The sequence below is a fragment of the Copadichromis virginalis genome, linkage group LG15 (assembly GCF_057382275.1).
Source record: "Copadichromis virginalis isolate Kocher_CV1m ecotype Utaka linkage group LG15, C_Virginalis_male_GT1.1, whole genome shotgun sequence".
Lineage (NCBI taxonomy): Eukaryota > Metazoa > Chordata > Actinopteri > Cichliformes > Cichlidae > Copadichromis > Copadichromis virginalis.
The window spans coordinates 7,458,898-7,479,745 of NC_140632.1; the positions used below are offsets into that span (position 1 = coordinate 7,458,898).

Consider the following 20,848-nt stretch of genomic DNA (forward strand, 5'->3'; position numbering starts at 1 on the left):
AATAAAAATAGATACATAAATACAATTGCCATGCAGAGCTAAGTTGAAATGCCACATTATTGTCTCTCAATTTTGAGTTACCTATGTCAGAATGTCCAAATTTCGAGATACAAACGCAAACCCAAAATATTGACTTTCAAACTGCATTTGTTTTATTCTTTTCTTTTTTTCAGAGGCGGAAAAAGGCTTCCATATATAATACCTGAATATTTACAGTTAGGAGCTTAAAAAAACTGGATCCTTTGGCCCTTTTCGCCCCCTGCTGGTTAATTTCGAACTACAAATGGCATTTGTCCCACAATAACAGGCGAGAAAGTAGTCATTGACATGACATTTACTTGTTTACATGTCATTTACTCAGATTTTAAAAAATACATTGGGTTTTAACAAGATATATATATATATGATGATATATATGATATGTTTTGTGCAGATGGATGAAAGATTATCGGGGTTGCTAAAATGATTTGATGATTATGTCGTCGGAGTACTGGCCATAGTAAAGACTCCAATGATCACATGCCAAAAAGTGATCTGTTATAAATGACTTCTTGTCCAGTAATCTGTCAAACATATTCTCATGAGATCATTCCTGTCACAAGGTAAAAGCTGCAATTAGTTTTTGTAGATACAAAGATTCTTTATTGCCATGCAGTCACAGAACGAACTTGTGTGGTAATTCTCAGCCTAAAAGCAGACGGTATTTAAAACAACAGGGTAACAGTACATACAAACAAGATATAACTCAAGAAAACAACATAGAAACACCGGGAACCTAATTTTTCGACACATGGATCACTTTTTGGCACGACACCTACCGTGTTTGTTTTGCTCCATGGAAAAGGGGAGGGACGTCGCCGCGACGTCACGCGGCTCGGTCCGCCCACCCCGCTTCTCCTCTGTCTCCTTCTCGCAGTCTGGTCGAGAGTCTAAGCCGAAAGCAGAGAGAACATCGACGGTTCTAACTGAACCGAGAATCCACGGCAGTCATGGCGGCGCCGTTAGCCCACTTTGATGAGGACTGGCAGGACTTTAACGAATTCAAGCCGTCCTCGGACGTGGTCGACCCACTAGACAAGCTGAACTCAAACGTGGGTGATTCGTCGGGCCTAGACGATTTCTCGGATCTGGACAACAGTTTCTCTGGGGAGATCTGCAGCTTCAAGTCGATGGAGGACCTTGTCCACGACTTCGACGAGAAGCTCACAGTGTGTTTCCGAAACTACAACACTACGACGGAAAACATAGCTCCCATTAAACCTATCACCGAGGATAATTACTTGAAAGACGACGAGTGAGTGTGATTTTTTTTTTTTATCGCCAGTTTTCTTAACGCTAACTTTTAATCTCCCGGCTAGCTAACCACTTTAGCCTCTCCAGGCTAACCTTACATTGGCACTATGGGAATCTTAGCTAGCTTCAATCAGTGCTATGCAATATTTAGCCAGAATACACTTACGATAACACATAACTGAACGTGTTAAACCCATTATCTGTCACAGCTTGACTCGTTAAGTTGGTCTTTAAGAAGGAATAGCATTTTACAAGCAACAAATACAAAAAAATTTTGCTATCTAAAGAAGGAATCAAGAGCTATTTATGTGTGGAGGACGTGTTGATGCCACGTTAACAGTGCTGGTTTTCATGCTGGACTGCTTGATGTTGGCCATAAAACTAGTGATCCTTAAATTGTACATTTGGGAATAACTGAATAGTTGTTGACCCCTGTGCAAATACTCTGTCTCCTCCTGTTTTCAAATTGCCTTTCTCACACGACACAAAAGAGTTTCTGCTTTTGGCTTTCATGATGTTTCCTCTTTCTGGATACAGAGACAAGTATTCATAGATTTTATTGCTATCCTGATGTCAGCCTCCTTCACTTATGGTGGCTTATCAGTATTTATTTATTATATATTATCTGCTGTGCCACATGCACCTTGCACTAGATTAATGTTTAAAAACAGTGGGATGGGCAACAAAAAGAAGAAAATCCACAAAATGTCATGGTAAATGAAATAACTGGGTATGAAATAAGAATTTATCAAAACCTTCTATTGACTTCAACATCTGGTCTCACCGTGGACTACATAGCCAGGTGTGAAATTGCCTTAAGCCTGCATTCTTTCTAATGGGAGCAGACAGAAAGACAGGAAAAACCATCCCACTTCTAACTGCAGTACTTTTTGTACCTGAGTAAATATTTCCCTCATTTGCTGGATAGATACCTTCTTGTATTGTCTTGTATAGTGGTCATTTTTATAATTGTATGGTTCTGTTTAGGCTGAAATAGCTTATGCATAAGCCACATGATTCTGGAGCATCTGTCTTGTGTTTGACGATTGCTGTTTGGGTGTGCTTAATATCCCTAGATTGTCACTGATGGTTCCAAAATTCTAAACTTTAAAGGAGGATTCAAAATGGGTGTCCAGGAACCCAAGTGGGTGATGTCAAGGTCACTCGGTGGTTTTTATCAGTAAAATGTTTTCTATTTATTTATTTATTATAAATTCCACATGGAGGTACTTAGTTTATGTTGTATCTCACAGGCACACACACATTTACATGAAAACCTTCTATTAATTCAAAGCGGCAAGTCACATCAGCCCTGCAGCCAGTGTAGTTGTCACTTTAACTACTAAGCTGTCTTGACTGCATGAGTCACTCTCCTCCTCCCTTTTGTAACTAATATTTCAACACTGTGGCACTGTAAGATGCAAGCACACGATGCGGGGAAGCTTTCCTACTGCTGACATGAACAGAACAGAGGTTAGCCATGGATTTCTGCTTTTATAGAGGAATTATAGCGGAACACAGGATAAATTGATAACACACAAACATAAGTGTACTTATCATGTCTTTTTTTAGACACACAAAATAGTAGCACACAGTTAAGGCTGTAAAGGTTGCCGTACCCTTGTGATCAACTTGTCCAAAAGTTACTTGGAGTGAGACGTACCCACTAAGAAGTTTTAAAATTGGATTTGCAGGTTGTACAGGTCCCCCTCCTTATAATTAGAGGCATCAGAGTTTGCTTTTTCTCAGGAAACAGTGGTGGATGTGTGACCCATTCAGAACAACTTTCCTAAGATTCAAAAGCCTCCATAAACCTTTTCTAACAGTTTTTGACACAGACAGAGGGTCCAGAGGATTGTGCGTAGACTTATACAAAACTCTGCTTGAGCACCCAGTTTTGATTTTTATCCTTTTCTTTCTTTTTTTCCACTTCAGTGCAACACACAGACAGTTATGCACATCAGAGAGCTTGTCACAGCAAAAAGAAGTAGCAGTCTGTCTCACTTAATGATCAGTGGAATCCTGTGGGGAAGCTGGCATGACAGCGGAAAGAAAACATTTATGGTTGTTGTAGGTAAAGAAACAGGAAGCGGGGAACGTAATAATTGGACAGCAGCCTAGTCAAGCCTAAAGAGCAGTGCCAGACTCGGTGAGAGTCTTTTCTGGATGACTGCACTTTTGCGGGACGTGCCTAGACGCTTAACGAGTTCTCTGGCAAAACCATGCCTGAGACGAACTGCGGATAACAAATGTGTGTGTGCTTGAAACAAAGTGGGTAAAAAAAATTATATATATTTGTACCCCTGCAAGCATATACGTATTCTTAAAGTAATCCAGACAAATTTCCTCAGCACTGAGGTAAAAACATTTGAAATAACAACCAGGCTTGTTTTTAAAATGCAAATGCACTCGGTGAAACTGAAGCTAATGGTGCGTTTTGGCACACGCTCACGTGGCAGAGACGGCGTCAGTGCTCAAGGCACAAAAAATAGTTCCTTGCCAGCCTTTGCCCTATTTAGAACAACCCAACAGCCCCACGCTTCCCAAGCTGTGCATGAGCACTTCAGGGAGAAATGTGCATGTTATATAAACATTTGCCTGTGTGTGTCTGTGTGTTTGTGTTTCCGAGGATGAGCAAGAGGCTATGACAATGCAGAGCCATTGTGACACATGGGTTCACAGCATCCATCCTCTCTGTGCTCGCACATGCAGAGCCAAAAGAGGAGGGGAAAAAATGAACCTCATGCATGCACACTTGAGTTTAAACCCTGAGCTGATTTGATTTTCTGTCCTAGAGTTTAAAAAAAACACGCAAAAGTACCCCATGGGGGACTAGATGAAAGTAGTTTCCCGCAGTAATTATATAATTGAACCTAACCTTTATCCATTTCACAAGAATCCTCCGAGCCTGCTGAGAGTCTGTTAACAAATATGTTTTTATGCATGATGCTGGATTTGTGTTTAACAGTAACTTGTCGTGTTGAACAGACTCCGTGCCACCATCTGTTCGTCTCTGCTAAGTTGTCTGCCAAACTCGAATGCTGCACAATATTGTAAACATTCAACAGACTGTTGGTGTCACTGTAAGGCCCCCCCCCCCCCCCCCCCCAAATCACCCAGTGTTAGTCACACACTAATAGTAAAAATTCTGAAAATAATTGGAGAACCAATAGTTTAACCACTGGTTCGTCACATTTCAGCAGACCCTGGGCAAATGACGTGTTTGTTAGAGCTGTCGCATTTATCAGCGGCTTCGGTGTGATTCAGCAGCAAGAACATGTTGAAGTGGTGAGGGGGTGGTCAGAGAACAGGACACAAAAAGTGCCAAGTAATCATGTGTCATACTAAAAAGAGAAGGACGCTATCTGTCCTGTGTACAGATAAAACTACTTTTCACCCGTCCTTCTCTGTTTTGCTCACTACTTCTCTTTATTTCTCATAATACCCGTCACGGATGCTTGTCTTTGCTCCAGGGTGTGGAACGCTCTGACGGATAACTACGGCAATGTGATGCCGGTGGACTGGAAGACGTCGCACACTCGCTCCTTACACCTGCCTTCCCTCAACCTCACCGAACACGAGGTACCGCAGAGGCAAACACGGTCCAATGTCATGTCCGATGTTTATAACACACAGTAGATATACATTTCTAAAAGTGAAGTGCACAGATCGGTAATCAGATTGAACCCTCTGCCTTCAATCTACTTAACCACCTGTTTGTTGTCTCATCCAAGTTTCCTATCTGTCTCTCAATCTCTGCCCTCGCTTCTTTCCCCTGGGACAGAAGTTGGATAACCAATCTTTAGATCTGTCTGACGATGAGGAGCTGAGGGAGCAGATGGACATGCACTCAATCATCGTCTCGTGCATCAACGACGAGCCGCTTTTCACAGCTGAGCAGGTAAAACATTCACACCTGAGCACAGCAGTGTTGTGCTTTTGGCAGATGTTAAAGAAACTTTGATGTGGATAATTGTGCCTCAGTAGAATTGACATATTTTGCATCTTATGAAGAGCAGAAAACACAGTCTATCTATCCAGCTTACAAAGATGCACTGAAATCCTCAACGCAGTCACATTTGGCTAAAGATGTGTTTCCAATAGATTCACTTAGCAATCATGGCTTTGGGACAATAATGTTCAAAAGACATGCTATCCTGTAGCTCAGGGTTTTTTTTCGCATCCATCATGCAGGTACAATGGAGTGATAGACTTTATATTTTGCTCTCAAAAAGATGAATAAACAGCTTATTTGTGTACTAAGATGTCTTAACTCACAGAAATGTAACACCATTTCAAAGTGAAAGCATTGCCCTATGATTTTGATTTTGTTTGTTTTTCTTAGAGATGCACCAAATTCATATGAATAAGGAGGAGCACTTTTATTTCGCTGCAGAGATTTGGATATTGGCACCATAACATGGATGTCAAAGCAGCATTATTTTTACGTGACAGAGTAGGAAAAACGTTTTCGTCACTACAATAAAAAATCATCATGTCAATATAGATCAGAACAGTTGTTCCAATCGTTTTGGTCATGTAAACACACACTGGGTTCTGCTGCTTTTTCTTGAAATCACTCACCTTATCCCCATGATTGGGGACCGTAGGACTCTGATTTCAGCCTATGTTTACGTGAACTAGCAATAATGTTTTCTGTGAGGGAATGTATGAAGCCTTTAGCATGGTGCTAGTTGTAATAGGAGGTGAGGATAAATGTTTTTTCATTTTCAAAATGAATTATTTTTTAACACAATTTAGTGGACTACATGCTTAATTTAGACATTTTGTTTCTACCCCCATACCAATACCAGCGTTGGTATCGATACTATTGATATTTGGATTGATCCGCCCACCTCTGTTGTTTTTTGTACAGGTGATTGAGGAGATAGAGGAGATGATGCAGGAGTCTCCAGACCCAGAGGACGATGAGAGTCCTTCACAGTCCGACTTGTCCATGCTCTCTCAAGACCTCAATGCTCTAAAACGCTCCGGGTCCAACACCAGCTACGAGGACCGTGAGTATCACCGTGTACCACTAAATTGCAGCAACATAAAGCTTTAAAGGCAAAACGCTTTGATGGTGGCGTGCTCGTTCCTCATGTCTGCGCTGTCCAGTGCGTGAAGAAATGGTCAGGCACATGCACTCGTCTGATAACATTCTTACATAACGCGTAACAAATGCGGACAAACAGCAAGTGTGTTGCCCCAAAATGTTATATAATTACAAGCGTATATCTGCCTAATGCTCAACTGGGGTGGAATATGCATTTGTACACAGAAAGCCTTGTTAAGGCCATTTTGTTTCAGGTATTTGCATCTGTTAACTGCAGATTCTAGTGGGTTTGGGTTTTTTCAAACACTGGAAACAAGGACTGTGAGTGTCACAATGTTTGTCTGCAGTATTTAAACATTTACTCTTATTTGAAGGAATAAAAATAAGTAAAGCTACACAACATGTTGCCAAAATACCTTCTTTCTTCATTTCTCGCGTTAAATTTGTTTAAGACGTAAAAGGTTTTGTGTAGGTTGTATATTTGTCTGACTTAAAAACATTCAAGTGTAAATTCTGTGGGGGGGTTTTTTCCCCCAACAAACACTGTATAGACTTAAAACATGGCAATCCATAATCTATAATTTATTGTTACCCTCTGGAACTATGTGGAGGTGTATTATTTCATGGCCTTCAGGATCTTTTTTGCTGAAACCTTCGGGCAGTGGGCGTGTAGCCCCCAGCCAGTATCAGCATGAGGGCTGCGTAGGCAGGAGTCTATTAAAAAAAGAAATGTTGCGACCAGGTTACATCACTGTCTCATCCTCTGCTCTCTGTCTGTGTCGTGGAAATGAAAGCACCTCTATCGGTGCTTTCATTTGTGCTGACTTCCCCCATATTGGATCTCCTTCTTGGATCTCAACTTTTCCCAGCGAGACCTAGAAAGACATTCAAGAAAGAGACACGAAAACAGAGGATGCAAAGCTTCTTAATGAGAAGTAATCGATTCCACAACATCTGTGATAACTGCCGTCATTCTGTGCTACTTTTAGAAGTGCTGTATGTGTACGTCAGACCATCGGCACGTCCAGAAGCATCCTCGCTTCTCATCTTCTTAAGTCTGGATCTTAGTGGGTTGTAAGATGTCTTTTTTTTCAGTGAAAGACTGGGAGTCATTTCCATGTCATAAGAGAGAAAAAAAAGACACAAGGAAGCTTAAGTTAGCAACGCTACCCTCAAATTCAATTCAGTTAAGTTTTAGCACCAAATCACAACAATGGTTGCCTCAAGGTGCCTTTAAATTGTAACATTAACAACCCACAATAATAGAGAGACCTCCAACAATCAGATGACCCCCCTATGAGCAATCAATTGGTAACAGTGGGAAGGAAAGCTCCCATTAAACAAGGAAGAAACCTTGTTTAAAGAGGCCACACCTCCATATTTGTATGGAGGCATGGCCGTGTTTTTGTTTTTGTTTTGTTTTTTTGTGCGTTGAAACCTAACCTTTACCGAAACAATAGAAAAATAACAACATCTTCTCTGATTGACATTTGTTTTCACTAAAGCCGCGCTGTCTCTCTTTCTCTCAGCATTCGTGCTCTAGCTTGCTCAAACACTGCTGCATAATACACCTTTAAATGAATAATGCCTCTTTGTCTCCTTTTAAACTGGTACAGCAGATGCTTGTAACCTGGTTATTACACATGTGAATCTTGTAATAGCACTGAAGTAACTGATACAATGTAAGAATTTTGTAAACTGCTGTTCGTTGTGAACACCCGTCAACCCACGTACACCATCTTCACTCTCCTCCTTCCTCGTATGTTCACACGGTCCTCAGGGCTGCGTCAGATGTCCGTGTCGGAGCTGACTGAGACTCTGGAGGAAGTGGAGGCGGCCATTCGTCGCTACAGTGAGGAGCTGATCCAGGCTCTGGCTCTGCGAGATGAATTGGACTATGAAAAGGAGGTACTTTGATTCATTTAATTATTTTTTTAAATCCACAGCAAGGCAATGACGTTCAGGCTCTACAATGACAAATGGCGGCAAAAAATAATAATAGCCTGTCAGAAAAGCTCTGTAGTGCTTTGAGGTAAATAAGCCTAATGTGAAAGGACAGTTAATCGATAACCTATTTGTTTTATAGCAGCAGCTCTCACAGTTTTCTACAAGCCTATGAACTGCTGGCAGCTTTATTTTTAGCCTGACTTGTCGTTGTCACGATTCTGTCACACCGTTCTGTTTGTTTGTTTGTTTTCTTTGAAGCATCCAAAAATAGATTTCTGGCATATTAATAATTATTTTAATGAGAATAGCAAAGGGTAGTGTGGTCACAATTAAACAGTTTTTTTTTTTTAAATTTTGTTTTGGTTTTTTTGCATGTATCCAGGTGAAGAACAGCTTCATCTCATTGCTCATTGAAGTGCAGAACAGACAGAAGGAGCACCGCGAGCTGCTGCGAAAGAAGAAGAAAATCCGGCACACGACTACGACGGGGCCCAACGGCCAGAGGACGGCCAGCACGCACATACCCGGCACGGTGAGTCACGTGGTCACGCTTGTGGAAGAAGACATGCATGACTTTGATGAAAGTGTTTAAATTATGAGGAGAGATGCATAACCTGATAAACGGTCTGCATGTGTGAGAATCTTTCATCACAGCACCAAAGGTTCTGCCAGGCGCTCTCCTTCTCTTCGCACTGAAACCAAATCCTTCTCATCTCTCGCTTCTTCTATCTTCCTCTCGCTTCTTGTAGCTCCTCACTGTGGAGGGACTCTCCAATATCATTCAAAATGGCCTCCGTCAAACTTTTGGCAACACAGGAGGGGACAAACAGGTGCCCCTGCTCTTTCCTCTTTCCACTTCCACTGCAGATAAAATTCTCTGCTTCTTCTGTTTGTTTGTTTTTTGTCCTGCCGCCATATTTGCTTCCTTTTGTGCAGCTGCAAACACATGCTTGCCATCGTTTTAATCTGTCTTCTTCTTATTTATTTATTTTTTAATTATTCTTTTTTTCCTTCACTTTAGTCATTCTTATCTTTGTGTTTTGTCAAATGTTTTTCTTTTTTCCAGCATGTACGTCTCATTCATCTGATATTTTTATTTTATTTTTTTTACCCTCGCTTCAGTAAACATTTTCTCTGAGCGGCTGCTGAAAGGTTGCAACCAGCAGCCAAATATTTACCACATGTTCATGTGATCTGCATGGCGCTCACAGATATCATATTTTTATTTTTTTTATTTTGGCGTGAAGCATGACGGTAGCTTTTTGTAGCTGTGTCATTGTATTTGACATAATTGACTTTCTTTGCAGTACCTGACCACAGTGATCCCTTATGAGAAGAAAGCAGGCCCCCCGTCTGTAGAAGATCTCCAGATCCTCACAAAGAGTGAGTCGAAAGTCTTATCAGAGAAACGCAAATGTGTTGCATCATCATTTGGAGGGTGTTTGGATTCATATATGAAGTAAACAACAATTTACATTCGATGATTACAATTCAAACCTGTGTGAATTTTATCAGTTGGACAAACTTCTTTTCATCTGCACCAACCCAGATAAAATGACATTCAGTAAAATAATATTGTGTTACCAGGCTAACCCGGTGTTGCTGTTTGATTGGGGCTAACCTGTCAGTTTGTGTGGTTGTTTTCTAAATGTAAAAAGCTGCTGTCTTCATTCTAGTCCTCCATGCCATGAGGGATGACAGTGAGAAAGTACCTGCCCTCCTAACAGACTATATTCTCAAAGGTAAGCACTAAGACTTTATATCAAGTCTATAATTTGACTAAAACGGAGAAAAAAACAGTCCAAATTTTATATATCTCTCTCACAATCAGGTGACTTTATTCAGACACCCACACTCTGTTTTGTAATAAAAGGGGGGAAATGCAGAGTTCCCTTCTTTGTTTTTAGGGAAGCTGAGAGTGCAGAAACATAGGCCACTGTACAAAGGTTAATTAAAGGAGAAGAGAAATCGTTTCCTTGCCACCCTTCAGTGTTGACCTGTACTTCCTTTGTCTTTCACCTGTGCCGCGTTGTCCTTTGGGGGTAGCTCTGGTATGAGAGCAGTGGAAACTGAGGTTTGAGAGGTGACCACAGATCCAATTCTCTCTCTGTGCGCATTGGTGACCTTAGCTATGCCCAGAAGCAGCAGCCGTCCCCTCACTCCCTCCTCGCTACTGTGGTGCTTGTTTGCTGCACTACACTTCCTCTTAAAACACAAAAGCACACCCATATTTTGCCTTTACTGCGAGCTTGTAGTGGTACCTACCTGTTCATGTGTGCTTCTCACCTGTAATTACCATTTCCTCTTCACTCACTGGGTCCGTGCTGTAGTTGCTTTTGCCTAATGTGCAGCTCTCCTTTGTGCAAATAAAGTAAAGGGCATTTCTGCTCTTGTTCTCTCCACAGTCCTCTGTCCCACGTAAAGTCAAAGGCGACACTCCTGTTTCCAGAACCATCCACTGGACCATCAGAAGAGGGTTCTGGTAATCCAGGAAAAACCCACAAAGTGGCCCCCAGTTTCCACATCATAGACTTTCTTTCCTTGTGGTACTTTTTTTTTAAAACTCTGTTGATCCTAGGATTTTAACTCTCCTTGACTCGTATATTCCAATGTAACTTTTAACTTTTTAATGCTTGAGTACTACATCTCTATGTATGTTCTGACTGCATGATAACTTGTCTATAGATGCCAGTAATCAGTATTAGTCTGAACACTTCACTTCCTGGTTTGTGCAGGGCTTCTTTTTTTTTTTGAGTTGTGAACAGTCAGGAAAATAACAAAAGTTCAACCTGCGTGCAACGTCATCAAGCTTGTGTGAGGTGAAATTTGCATCTGTGTAGTTCATGCCTGACAGGAAAAACGAATCCGGGCAGAATCTGTGAATCTCAAAGTGCCGGGCAAGTCGTGTTATGAAGTGTTGTTTTGTTATTTCCTCGGTAGGAATCCATTGCATTAATGGCATTTGTTGATGGTTGCACATCATGACAGCGTCTTAAGGTTGAAAACTGCTTGGTGAGGATCAAGGAACAAACCCTTTAATTTAAAAATGCATAACTGTAGGTAGTGATGTTGTTGCATGTTGCTTTAGGGTTTGCACTCGTTAGTAGCTGTTAGCTGAATGTTAAGATGAAATATTTTGTATATGATGAAAGAAATTGCACAGTTTGGGGAACTTTTTTTTTTTAAATAGGGAAAAAAAGTGGAAAGACTTAAAGTCGTAGCTGGATGAACAAATATGTAAAGCATATTTTTGGATAAGGGGGTGTTTTTAGTGAGATAAGGGACTTTGTAAACATTTTGTAAATCTAGTCTGTTGACCTCTGAGCCCTCAAGTAGTAACCTCCCCATTCCCACCAATGTCATCACTTCCCCACGAGGTGTCATTTCACGAGTCTGCAGATACCTCATGTGGTAAAGTTCAGCATTAGTGGCAACCAGTCTGTCTGATTGTATGTTAGCTTGGTGTTGTAGCTCAAATGAAGTCAGATTTAGTAAATAGTTAAGCATCTGTTATTAGTTGTGGCATTTTTAAACCAGTCTCTTACATCTTTAGCGGTTAAATTTTAGTGGTAGCACTTTACTCCGTCAGTGATCTGATCGTGTGCTGTCGTAGCACAGAGTACGTCTCAGTAGATTAGTGTGTGGTGAAGCAAAACTGCTGTGTAATGTCTTCGGCGGCTCTGGAGAACCTTTAACATGATGTCACCAAGGTTATTTCATCCCAGGCTTGAGAAAACCTTCAGGATCTGCACTAGGACTAAAAGTCTGGGCTTTCTTCCAAGTCTTTCTGGAAGTGCAATACTTACTGGCAGGAGTTGCCCCTCTAAAACCAACCGCGTCTTCAGCAAGTTGGCACGCTAACGTTCGAAACACCAGCCGCTACAGGTGCACCACACACTGTCAGATCAGGTCTAGCCTAGCTCTCAGGTACGATCATCAGTGTTAGTAGTTTAAATCATCCTCAGAAAGTTGCTGACATTCCTGAGTCGTCTTTTAGCAGCTAAACTTGGAGCTTGCTGCACTTCTATCTTAGAAATGTTCTCATGCATAGCAGCCACTCGGCTGAACCCGCTCAGAATCATGTAGTACGCTCTGCAGTCATAGCAGCAGCTGTAGCGCAGGTAACATCTGTAGAGGCTGCAGTAGCATCTGCTTGTTGTAGGGGTCTTCTTATAATAGCATAGCTGTGGTTAACACATCTGTCTTTTACTGGGTAATAATCGAACGCCTCGCTCTCGGAAAGGGGAGTGATGAAGATGATGAATGTCGGGGACCGCACAAACGGTTGCTTAAATGAATAGGGGGTCATTAATTTTGTAAAGGAAGTCAAAAGCTTGTAGTGCTGTGTTAAGACTATTTATATGTAACCTGTTTCTACTTTTGCCAGCTAAGAAAACATTCGCAACCAAGCATGTGCTGCATGCACTTTAGTGTTGCAAACACATTTCTTATGGTTAATGATTTGTCTGTTTAGGAGCATATGGATATTAGATTAAAGGGACAAGCAGAGTTTTTTTTTTTTTTTATAGTTTTAACTCGTGGTAAGTAATCAGAAGTCCTAAAATCAGAGGCAGCGAAATACTTAAATCATATCTTGAAAGGTGTCTATTGATTTGTCATAATCTGGTTAGGAAAGTGCTTGAATTAAACTAGCTTTTAATGCCATCTGTGTAAATAAAACTGATTTATAATGACATGGCAGTCAGCACAGAGGTCACTGAAAGATCTCGTCTCAGGCCAGAGCCTCTCATCCGGCCTGCTCAGCAGACATATCAGTTCAACTACCAATTGAAAGATTTATATTTATATATGTACAACAAGCAATGAAATAAGAGGCTGCCTTTGTAAATGCCTGAAAATCTTTGTACAGTTAACAAATAACTCATTTTTTTAATGCAATATAATTCCCAAGTTTGGGGTTTAATGTTTACTGTCTCATGTGGTACTGCAATATATTAATTTATTATGTAAATGTTTGTTTTGTAACCATATTATTGACTGTAATAGTACAAGTGTTTTGTGCCCTCATTGCATTGCAACCCATTTCAAAATAAAAACTAGAGTTACCTCCTCATGCTTGTTTTCCCTGTTAATTTGCAGGTTAGGTCTGTGCATGTCCAACCTTGACCTTTCAGATATGAAGTGTAATTTCCTAATCTTTGCACAAATGTCTAACAGAGTAAAAAGTCCCATCCTAATTATTTTAGTGCATATTAAGTCACTGCTGTGTCAAAACTATGTATTTGAATATCAAGGAAGACCATTTTTGTCAAGTTTGAAAAACTTTCCAATATGATGTAGAAATTATTCACATGACTGTTTGCTTGATGTTGAGCAACTCGGGAAGTGTGGCTGAGGAAGCCTGATCTGGGAATCATGCTTTGGATTTCATGGAAAATATGAAATTCACCTGAAATGAAGGACTCATATTTACCAGTTTAATGTTATCACTGTGAAAACATAGATGGGAAAGTCATAAAACTAAGACAGTCTAGCGTTTTCCTCCATCACGACCCTCTAATGCATGCAAACGTGCAAGCAGCTCTTTCCAGGGTGACCGGAGCTTTCTCCCAAATGGTGAAAAATGACTGAATAGAGGCTGTTCATTCAGCTTTTTTTTTTTTTTTTTTTTTAAACAACTTTTTAACAAACAAGTCAATTATATTTTACAGACCTGTTTCAGTTTAATAGCTGAACATTGTGGATTCATGAAACACCTCCAAACACATTTCTGTACGTTTACTTTTTTTTTTTTTCCAAGAAAACAAACTTGTCATTTAAATTTCCAAAACAAATACCTTTACAGACCTAAATATGCAAGATGCAAAATGGACTTCCTGCAGACTTCACCAAGCTGTTGCACTTTGCTGACTCAAAGGAAAGACGTCCTCAACGAGAGAGCCGTTAGAATCATACAGTCCAACATAGATTTTGGCAAAAGACCTTGGTTGTTCCCAAATCTGGAGGAAGTAAAAACTTAATGGGAAGATTTAAAAAAGAATACCATGGGTCTACATAAGATGTCAAAGTATGAGGATGAAATATAGAAAACAGGAGTTTATGCATGTGAAAGAATTGCAAGAAATAGTCTAGCACTAAAACATAACAACGGTCGCCTCAAGGTGCTTTTATTGGAATGTAAAGACGCTACAATCAAATGACACCCAATGAGCAAGCACTTGGCGACAGTGGGAAGGAAAAAGCACACAAAACACAACGGAAATAGGGGGGGGGGGGGGGAGAAAGAAAAGAAAACAGAAATAGGAGGGGGGAAAAAACAGATTTCCAAAAGCACAAGGGAAGTGTTTCTGGGGAGACAATAACCCGACGGACCAGTTGCAGGAACCAAAATATGCAATAAGAATCGCGCTGGGAGACACTTAAAAGAAGTAGAGGATCTATCGGTTTTGTGAAGAAAGAAAAGATGAGAGGTCAGAGTGTTAGCCTAACTATTAGCCTAAAAATCCGTCATCAGTGTTAGGTATTTTAGTACCATGGTAGCATTTACTGGATATTGTTTTATAGTGACATTATGCAGGAAAACTCTGTCATTCAATAAGGCCCCTTTGTTTTAGTTATTTTTCTCTTTGACCCAAGAATTGATGTGTGAGAATCACAGGCTGGTACAAGGTTGAAATACCACAGAGATCACTCCCTCAGCTACATTAGTTTCTTAATCTTTTAGACGCCTGTTGAAGGCCAAATGGTTTGTTTCAGATTTCACTAATGTAAGAACTCTTCGTTTTGTGCCTTGAAAATATGTCGCTGAGATAATCACAATTGTAGCTGAACTAATAAACTACACAAAGGATGCTTCTTCACCCATGGGCAGGAAGACGCTGCCTTATCTTGGTCTGTACTGGTTTAAACTGATAAATCTGCTGTCTCATGAATTTTACCCTCTATATAAACTGTTGTACTTGTGAATAAAGTTGAGTCACTTTGGGAAGACAATCTGAAGCAGTCTCTGTTTTCTTGTTCTCCCAAGCTGCTCCCGAGCTCGTACTAACACGCTGAATGGCATGCTTGAATATTACTTGAGAATATATTTGACTGTGTTACAGACTAAGGGACATTCTCTGCTGATAGGTGAAGGTACATTCTCTGCTGATAGACGTCCACGCCTCGGAGGAAGTCGATCCACGGATTAGGCCCTGGAAACCGTTTCCTTCAATCAGTATTATATGAATCATGATAAAACACACCTACAATGTTTTGGGTTCCTGCAACTGGTCCGTCCTTTTATAGCCTCCCCAGAAACACTTCCCTTGTGCTTTTGGAAATCTGTTTTTTCCTATTTCTGTTTTTGTTTTTCCTATTTCCATTGTGCTTTGTGTGCTTTTGCAGCGTTTTTCTTATTGCTGGTGTTCCAGTCCGTTTGGCCTCTCAGGGCCACATTAAAAAAAAAACTCCCTTTTAACAGAAAGAAATCTCCCACAGAACCAGCCAGGGGCAGCCATCAGCCATGACCAGTTTGGAGGTCAGGGGAGGGAGGCACAACAAAAGACTCGCCCTGGGAGAGAGCCAGAGATTAATAATAACTAAGAATTAATGAACCTAGGAAGGAAAAACCTTCTTATAGTGTAATGCTTCTCTTAATGATTCCAGATATTTTTTCCTTTACTTCATCTTTGGAAGTGTTAAAGTTAATTAAAAAAAAAACTGAGATATGTTTATGATATATAAATATGGGAAAAACTGACATAAAAAGTTGAATGAACATGCCAAGGTTTAAATAAGAGATTTTTTTAACAGAGCATCCAAATACAGCATGACTTCAAAGGGTTTACAGCGGAAAATGGCAGGAAAGCTTAACAAACGTACGTGTCTGTATCTTTGATTTTTTCTCTCTTTAATTCTGTGTGTCCAGTGGTGATGTCAGACGTGTCCTAGTTTTCCTTCCACACAAGCAGCTGCTTCCACCTTCCACTCTGTAATGTTTGAATGTCAGAACAGTTCCCTTCTCCTTCCTTCACAGAGTTATTCCTCTGTTCTTGTCACGAATCCCATTGGGCTCCTCTTACTCCCCCCCCCCCCCCCCCCCTCTTTACTGCAGTGGTGGCTCATCTTGAGAGAACTGTTAGCCAGCTGCTATGACGCTTTAGCTGAACATGAAAAAGGGTGGATTTAAGCATTTTAAGAGTCTTGTTCAGGATGTTGCCGGCCCTGCCGCCAGGTCACAGGTTAGTGTCGGTGAACATGGTGTGCTCCTTCCTCACTGTGCTGAAACCTTTGATTGTATCAACAAATTCTTCATCATCCATAAACTGTAGAAGAAGAATGGAGATTATTAAAGGAAATAGTCATATTTCCAGTGATATGTTTTTTTCTTATTAAGCAAGTCTGTCTCTCCTGTGAGTGTTTAAATACCTACAGTTCTGTGGACAAATGTAAAGAATGTGCAGAGTGAGAAGGTCATAGGTTAGCAGTATATAGCATACTACATTCCTCTGCTGTGACTGTAGCAAAAGGCCTTTAGTGCTTCCAGTTTAAACAGGCACAGCATACGTTTTTGGGATCTCTCACCATCCCACTGTCATGGCCTGAAATGTTGGGATCCCACACGTCATCGTCTCCAGTGAGTGACTTCCCATCCATCACCTGGCTGACGCTGCGCCTCAGGGAGTTCACACTGAGGATGCCCAACTCACCCTGTGGAGGATCCTCATCTCCAGGCTCACATTTAGCTTCCAGCACTTCCTGGTAAGACAGAAAAAGTTCTAAGTATCACTTGCATATAGAATAAAAATGTATTCGTATATGTAGATTAGACATTTGCTTTTACCTCCATCTTCATGGTGAAGGCCTTGAGCGTTACACTGTTAGAGAAGCCTGTTGTGTCAGGCACAGTATCAAACTGGGGGAAATGAATGAGAGAATTTTTCAGTTGAGAGTAATGTAATAAATGTATTTTATGGGCTACAAATACTAGCAATCCTTTCTTATTTGCTAAATAGTCTCCTTCTTAATACATTGTAACTTATAACACAGTAACCTCTTTAATAAATTAGTAATAATAAAGTTAAGCAGAGAAACTACTAAGAATAAATACTAAGGAAACACTCAAATGTTACCCATCAACTAAATTTGAGTGGTGTATGCTGGTAATAACTCAGACAGCATGGCATACGTCCTTGGAAAATATAGTAGTATTGATTGCCCATCAGTTCTATTCAAAGTTTATGCTGGCAACAGCCCACATTTTATTATCTAAGAAATGTATATAAATCCACATCTGTATTTAAATATAATATTCACTTTTCATCACACTTAAAATGATCTTATACCGTATGTATGTTTTTACATACATATGTATGTTTTTACATACATATGTATGGTTTTAAGGGTTTTTATCATTTTTATCATTAATTTTTTTATCGTTTTTATCGTTAACTCAGTTTCCCTGGGTCTTTTCCCATGTGTTATCATTAAATCTTCCTTTTTTTTTTGGTACTGGTAGTGGTTTTATTTTGTTGTATTTATCCGCGACACCTTAAAGGCCGGAAAATATTGTCGGACATAAACTGGTTCATGGCCCAAAAAGGCTGGGCACCGCTGGTATAGAGAATAAACAATGTAATATACTATAGTATAACATAGCATACTATAGTACAAAACGTATGGTATAGTGTAATATAGTATAGAAACTAAACAATATAGAATAGAATAGAATAGAATTCAACTTTATTGTCATTGCACATGCACAGGTACAGGGCAACGAAATGCATATCATATACTATAGCATAAAATATATAGTATATCACACTATAGTGTAGTATAGTAGTTTATACAGTTGTACTGGCAAAAAGTCTAATCAGGAAAAGTCATGAGTGTCATTCATAATATAAATATTAGGTGCCTTGGTGACCCCTGGTGAATAAGTCAAACACAGCTAGCTAGCTGCAGTCAGTAACCAGTGGTTACTGAGACACGTACAGTTTCACTTACAAATTGTAAGTGAAATGTTGAATAAGCGATAAGACAAAAAGAAACTAGAGTAGATCTCCCCTCACCAACATAGAGTTGCTGGGTGGGTAGATAGCCATGGGACTCCTCTTCTGCATGGGCAGGGCCACCAATGGAGGTCTCTCTCTGCTGAATGGGGGTTTGTTCAGGGCCTAGGCCATGATGAAGAGCGGGAATGGAAAGTTTGGTTTAAGCTGCTTTCTAATGGTTGCAATGATTGCCCCAGTTGTCTATCGTGCAGTTTATGCACGTTTTTATTAATAATGGAAAGAGCAATTAGTAAAATCAGTCTGCCACCATTCACACACAGTAACACAGATGCTGTATCTTACCTTATGAAGCACAACAGCTAGCACGATGGCGAGCAGCAGTAGGGCAATGCCTGCCATCACTACAATGAACCACAGTTCCCGGACAACTTGCCTCTCCTCTTGGCCTCCCTCTGCCCTCTCACCTCCTCCTCCTCCTCCTACAAGAGGAGTGGGGCTTGGTGAATCTGGAATGATAAATCAGTAAATACCATAAAGGCACTATGTATTATGGTAATTTTGCACAAAGCTATTCTGTCTTCATTAGTCTTTATAGTCTCTTTTTTTATTTTGCAGATATCATCTGAATATACAAGCAAGAGTGATGATAAAATGAAAGATTCACAGATAAAGTAAAAGCGTAGTATGCACAGTTATGACTTGTAGGGTCATACAAGTCTATCATGTAGGGTTTAGATTGCATGTCACAAATCAACACTTAGAGAAAGAAAGATGATCAGATGCTTGCCGAGGAAGAGATAACACTGTAACTGGAGACACTCCGGCTTGCTTGGCCTAGTTTCTAACCTTCGGAGTAAGCAGCAAAGACCACACTTTCATTCATTTATACTTTAACAGAGACCATGACTGGCAGTGGATATTGGTGGATTAAAGAGCATATACTGCAGGTAGGCCCCTGAAGGCAAAAAGATGCTGTATAACGAGCATAACATGTGCAATATTTCATGCAGTTTTCCAGCATGTTCCAACATTCAGTACCAGCCTATTTCTGCCCAAGATGTTGCAGACACTCACTGCAAACTGACAGCAGGTGAAAAATGATGAAGGGGTCGGTGGAAAAAGTTGCTGTGTGGGAGAAGTGGGACTCACCGGTGCTGATGTCCGTTGTTCGGCCTGTGGCGGGGGGTGCTGACAGCCCCTCGCTGTGTGACACATCGATCAGAAGGGCAAAGACCTGTCAGGCGTTTAGGATCACCACTGTCCACCCATCACTATTTTACATCTGATACTTTTATTTGCTGACTGGCTCCCTTCAGGACTCAACACTCAATTGAGTCCAGCCATGTCTTGTTACAAATTAATCCCAGACAGCAGGAGGAAGACAAAACGCCTAGTATCATAGCTCAAGAAGCCTTGAAAAAAGCTGCATTTGAGTCCTTCTCCACCTCCGATCAACCCCCCAGCGGTGCCATGGTAACAGCCAGGTGTCTGGTTTCAGCTCACCTGAAGAGGCATGTTAGCATATCACCTCTCTGATCCTCCAGTGTACTGCTAGTGTGAGTCATTTCTTATACAGCCTGTCTGTAAGTATGGACACTCATATCAACTGATGGCAGATGGAATAGTTATACAAGCTAAGCTAAGCTACACTAAAAGCTAATAGTTGCACTTTGAAAATATATCTTTGTAATAAGAAACAAACACCAGACAAGCTCCAACAGAAGAGCTAGTATTCAAATGTGGAGGATGAACACAATAAATATAGTGTAAGACACAAGAATGTCTATATTCCAAATATGTAATCTGCTCCAGTTGTTTGTCTTTCTGCATGTTTGTTAGCAGTTTGGCATCCACAGTTTTCAACCTATCAAGTTCAAATTTTGTGAGATGGTAGATACCAGCAACAGCTCCAACCAAATTACTTTAGGTGAAAGATCAACATCACATCCAAATTGGTGGGAAAATCAGTAAAAACTTTATATTGCCTACAATTTTTTATGGATTTTCTTTAAATTTCAAAACAACATACTAGGTCATGGGGAACATGGGTGCCTAGGTTGGCTAAGCATTTAAGCGTGACCTTAGCGTCCTGTATATCATATGAAAGGCCACAGAGAGAGCTGTACAACACTTTTAATTTTCTCAATATGATGCACTAAGACATCACAATGACAATAAAAAACAGGCTGACATATTGATATTGCAATAAAAATATCAAAGTTTTACTGTAGGCCCTGCCCTTTGGGGGAGTTGTGCTCTTAAAAAATACCTTTTTATTTTATCTGTGCTTCAAAAAAGGAACCAGTATGAGTTTAACTTGGTTATTTGTGTGCATCAAGAGGAAACTGTACATAATATTTGCTCAGTTTATTTTCAAGTGAAATCGGTCATCTTACGTTTGGAGTTTCTCTTTAAATTTTGGGTGGAAAACTCACTTTTTCTTTATTGCTAAATAATAGTGACTAAAAAGAAACCCATCTAAAGATAAAGCTGTAATGTGGTAACTTCTGTTTTTATCGTATGCCCTTTACGCCACTAATTCTACTTTGATTACTCAAAAGGAAGCAGCTTTTGTCAGTGACTGATTTAAAGGATA

At 40.3% G+C, this 20,848-nt stretch overlaps 2 protein-coding genes across 3 annotated transcripts; one reads left to right on the top strand and one right to left on the bottom strand.

Annotated features, from left to right (window-relative positions):
* Positions 1-875: 875 nt before the first annotated feature.
* Positions 876-13,370, top strand: fez2b (fasciculation and elongation protein zeta 2b). Of its 2 annotated transcripts, XM_085431615.1 has the most exons (10): positions 876-1,294; positions 4,767-4,875; positions 5,078-5,194; positions 6,170-6,311; positions 8,130-8,257; positions 8,679-8,828; positions 9,046-9,126; positions 9,604-9,679; positions 9,973-10,038; positions 10,702-13,370. In XM_085431615.1, exons 1-10 carry the CDS (start codon positions 990-992, stop codon positions 10,716-10,718), a joined length of 1,191 nt encoding a protein of 396 aa, XP_085287741.1. In that variant the 5' UTR covers positions 876-989; the 3' UTR covers positions 10,719-13,370. The 2 variants fall into 2 exon arrangements, with proteins under 2 accessions (XP_085287741.1, XP_085287742.1); XM_085431616.1 differs by lacking the exon at positions 9,046-9,126.
* Positions 13,371-16,338: 2,968 nt separating this feature from the next.
* Positions 16,339-19,692, bottom strand: LOC146691700 (usherin). Its single transcript, XM_085433537.1, has 6 exons — positions 19,402-19,692; positions 18,595-18,758; positions 18,310-18,414; positions 17,082-17,153; positions 16,823-16,996; positions 16,339-16,563 (listed from the first exon to the last, which is right to left on the bottom strand). Exons 2-6 carry the CDS (start codon positions 18,649-18,651, stop codon positions 16,474-16,476), a joined length of 498 nt encoding a protein of 165 aa, XP_085289663.1. The 5' UTR covers positions 18,652-18,758; positions 19,402-19,692; the 3' UTR covers positions 16,339-16,473.
* Between the last annotated feature and the right edge of the window lie 1,156 nt (positions 19,693-20,848).

Coding starts and splice junctions, on each gene's coding strand:
- LOC146691700 (XM_085433537.1), bottom strand. CDS start 18,651: ATGGCAGGCATTGCCCTACTGCTGCTCGCCATCGTGCTAGCTGTTGTG. Junction 17,154..18,309: donor CACCCAGCAACTCTATGTTG/GTGAGGGGAGAT, acceptor CATTTCCCCCAG/TTTGATACTGTGCCTGACAC. Junction 16,564..16,822: donor CAGGCCATGACAGTGGGATG/GTGAGAGATCCC, acceptor CTTCTTCTACAG/TTTATGGATGATGAAGAATT.
- fez2b (XM_085431615.1), top strand. CDS start 990: ATGGCGGCGCCGTTAGCCCACTTTGATGAGGACTGGCAGGACTTTAAC. Junction 4,876..5,077: donor TCAACCTCACCGAACACGAG/GTACCGCAGAGG, acceptor CCCCTGGGACAG/AAGTTGGATAACCAATCTTT. Junction 9,680..9,972: donor TCTCCAGATCCTCACAAAGA/GTGAGTCGAAAG, acceptor TCTTCATTCTAG/TCCTCCATGCCATGAGGGAT.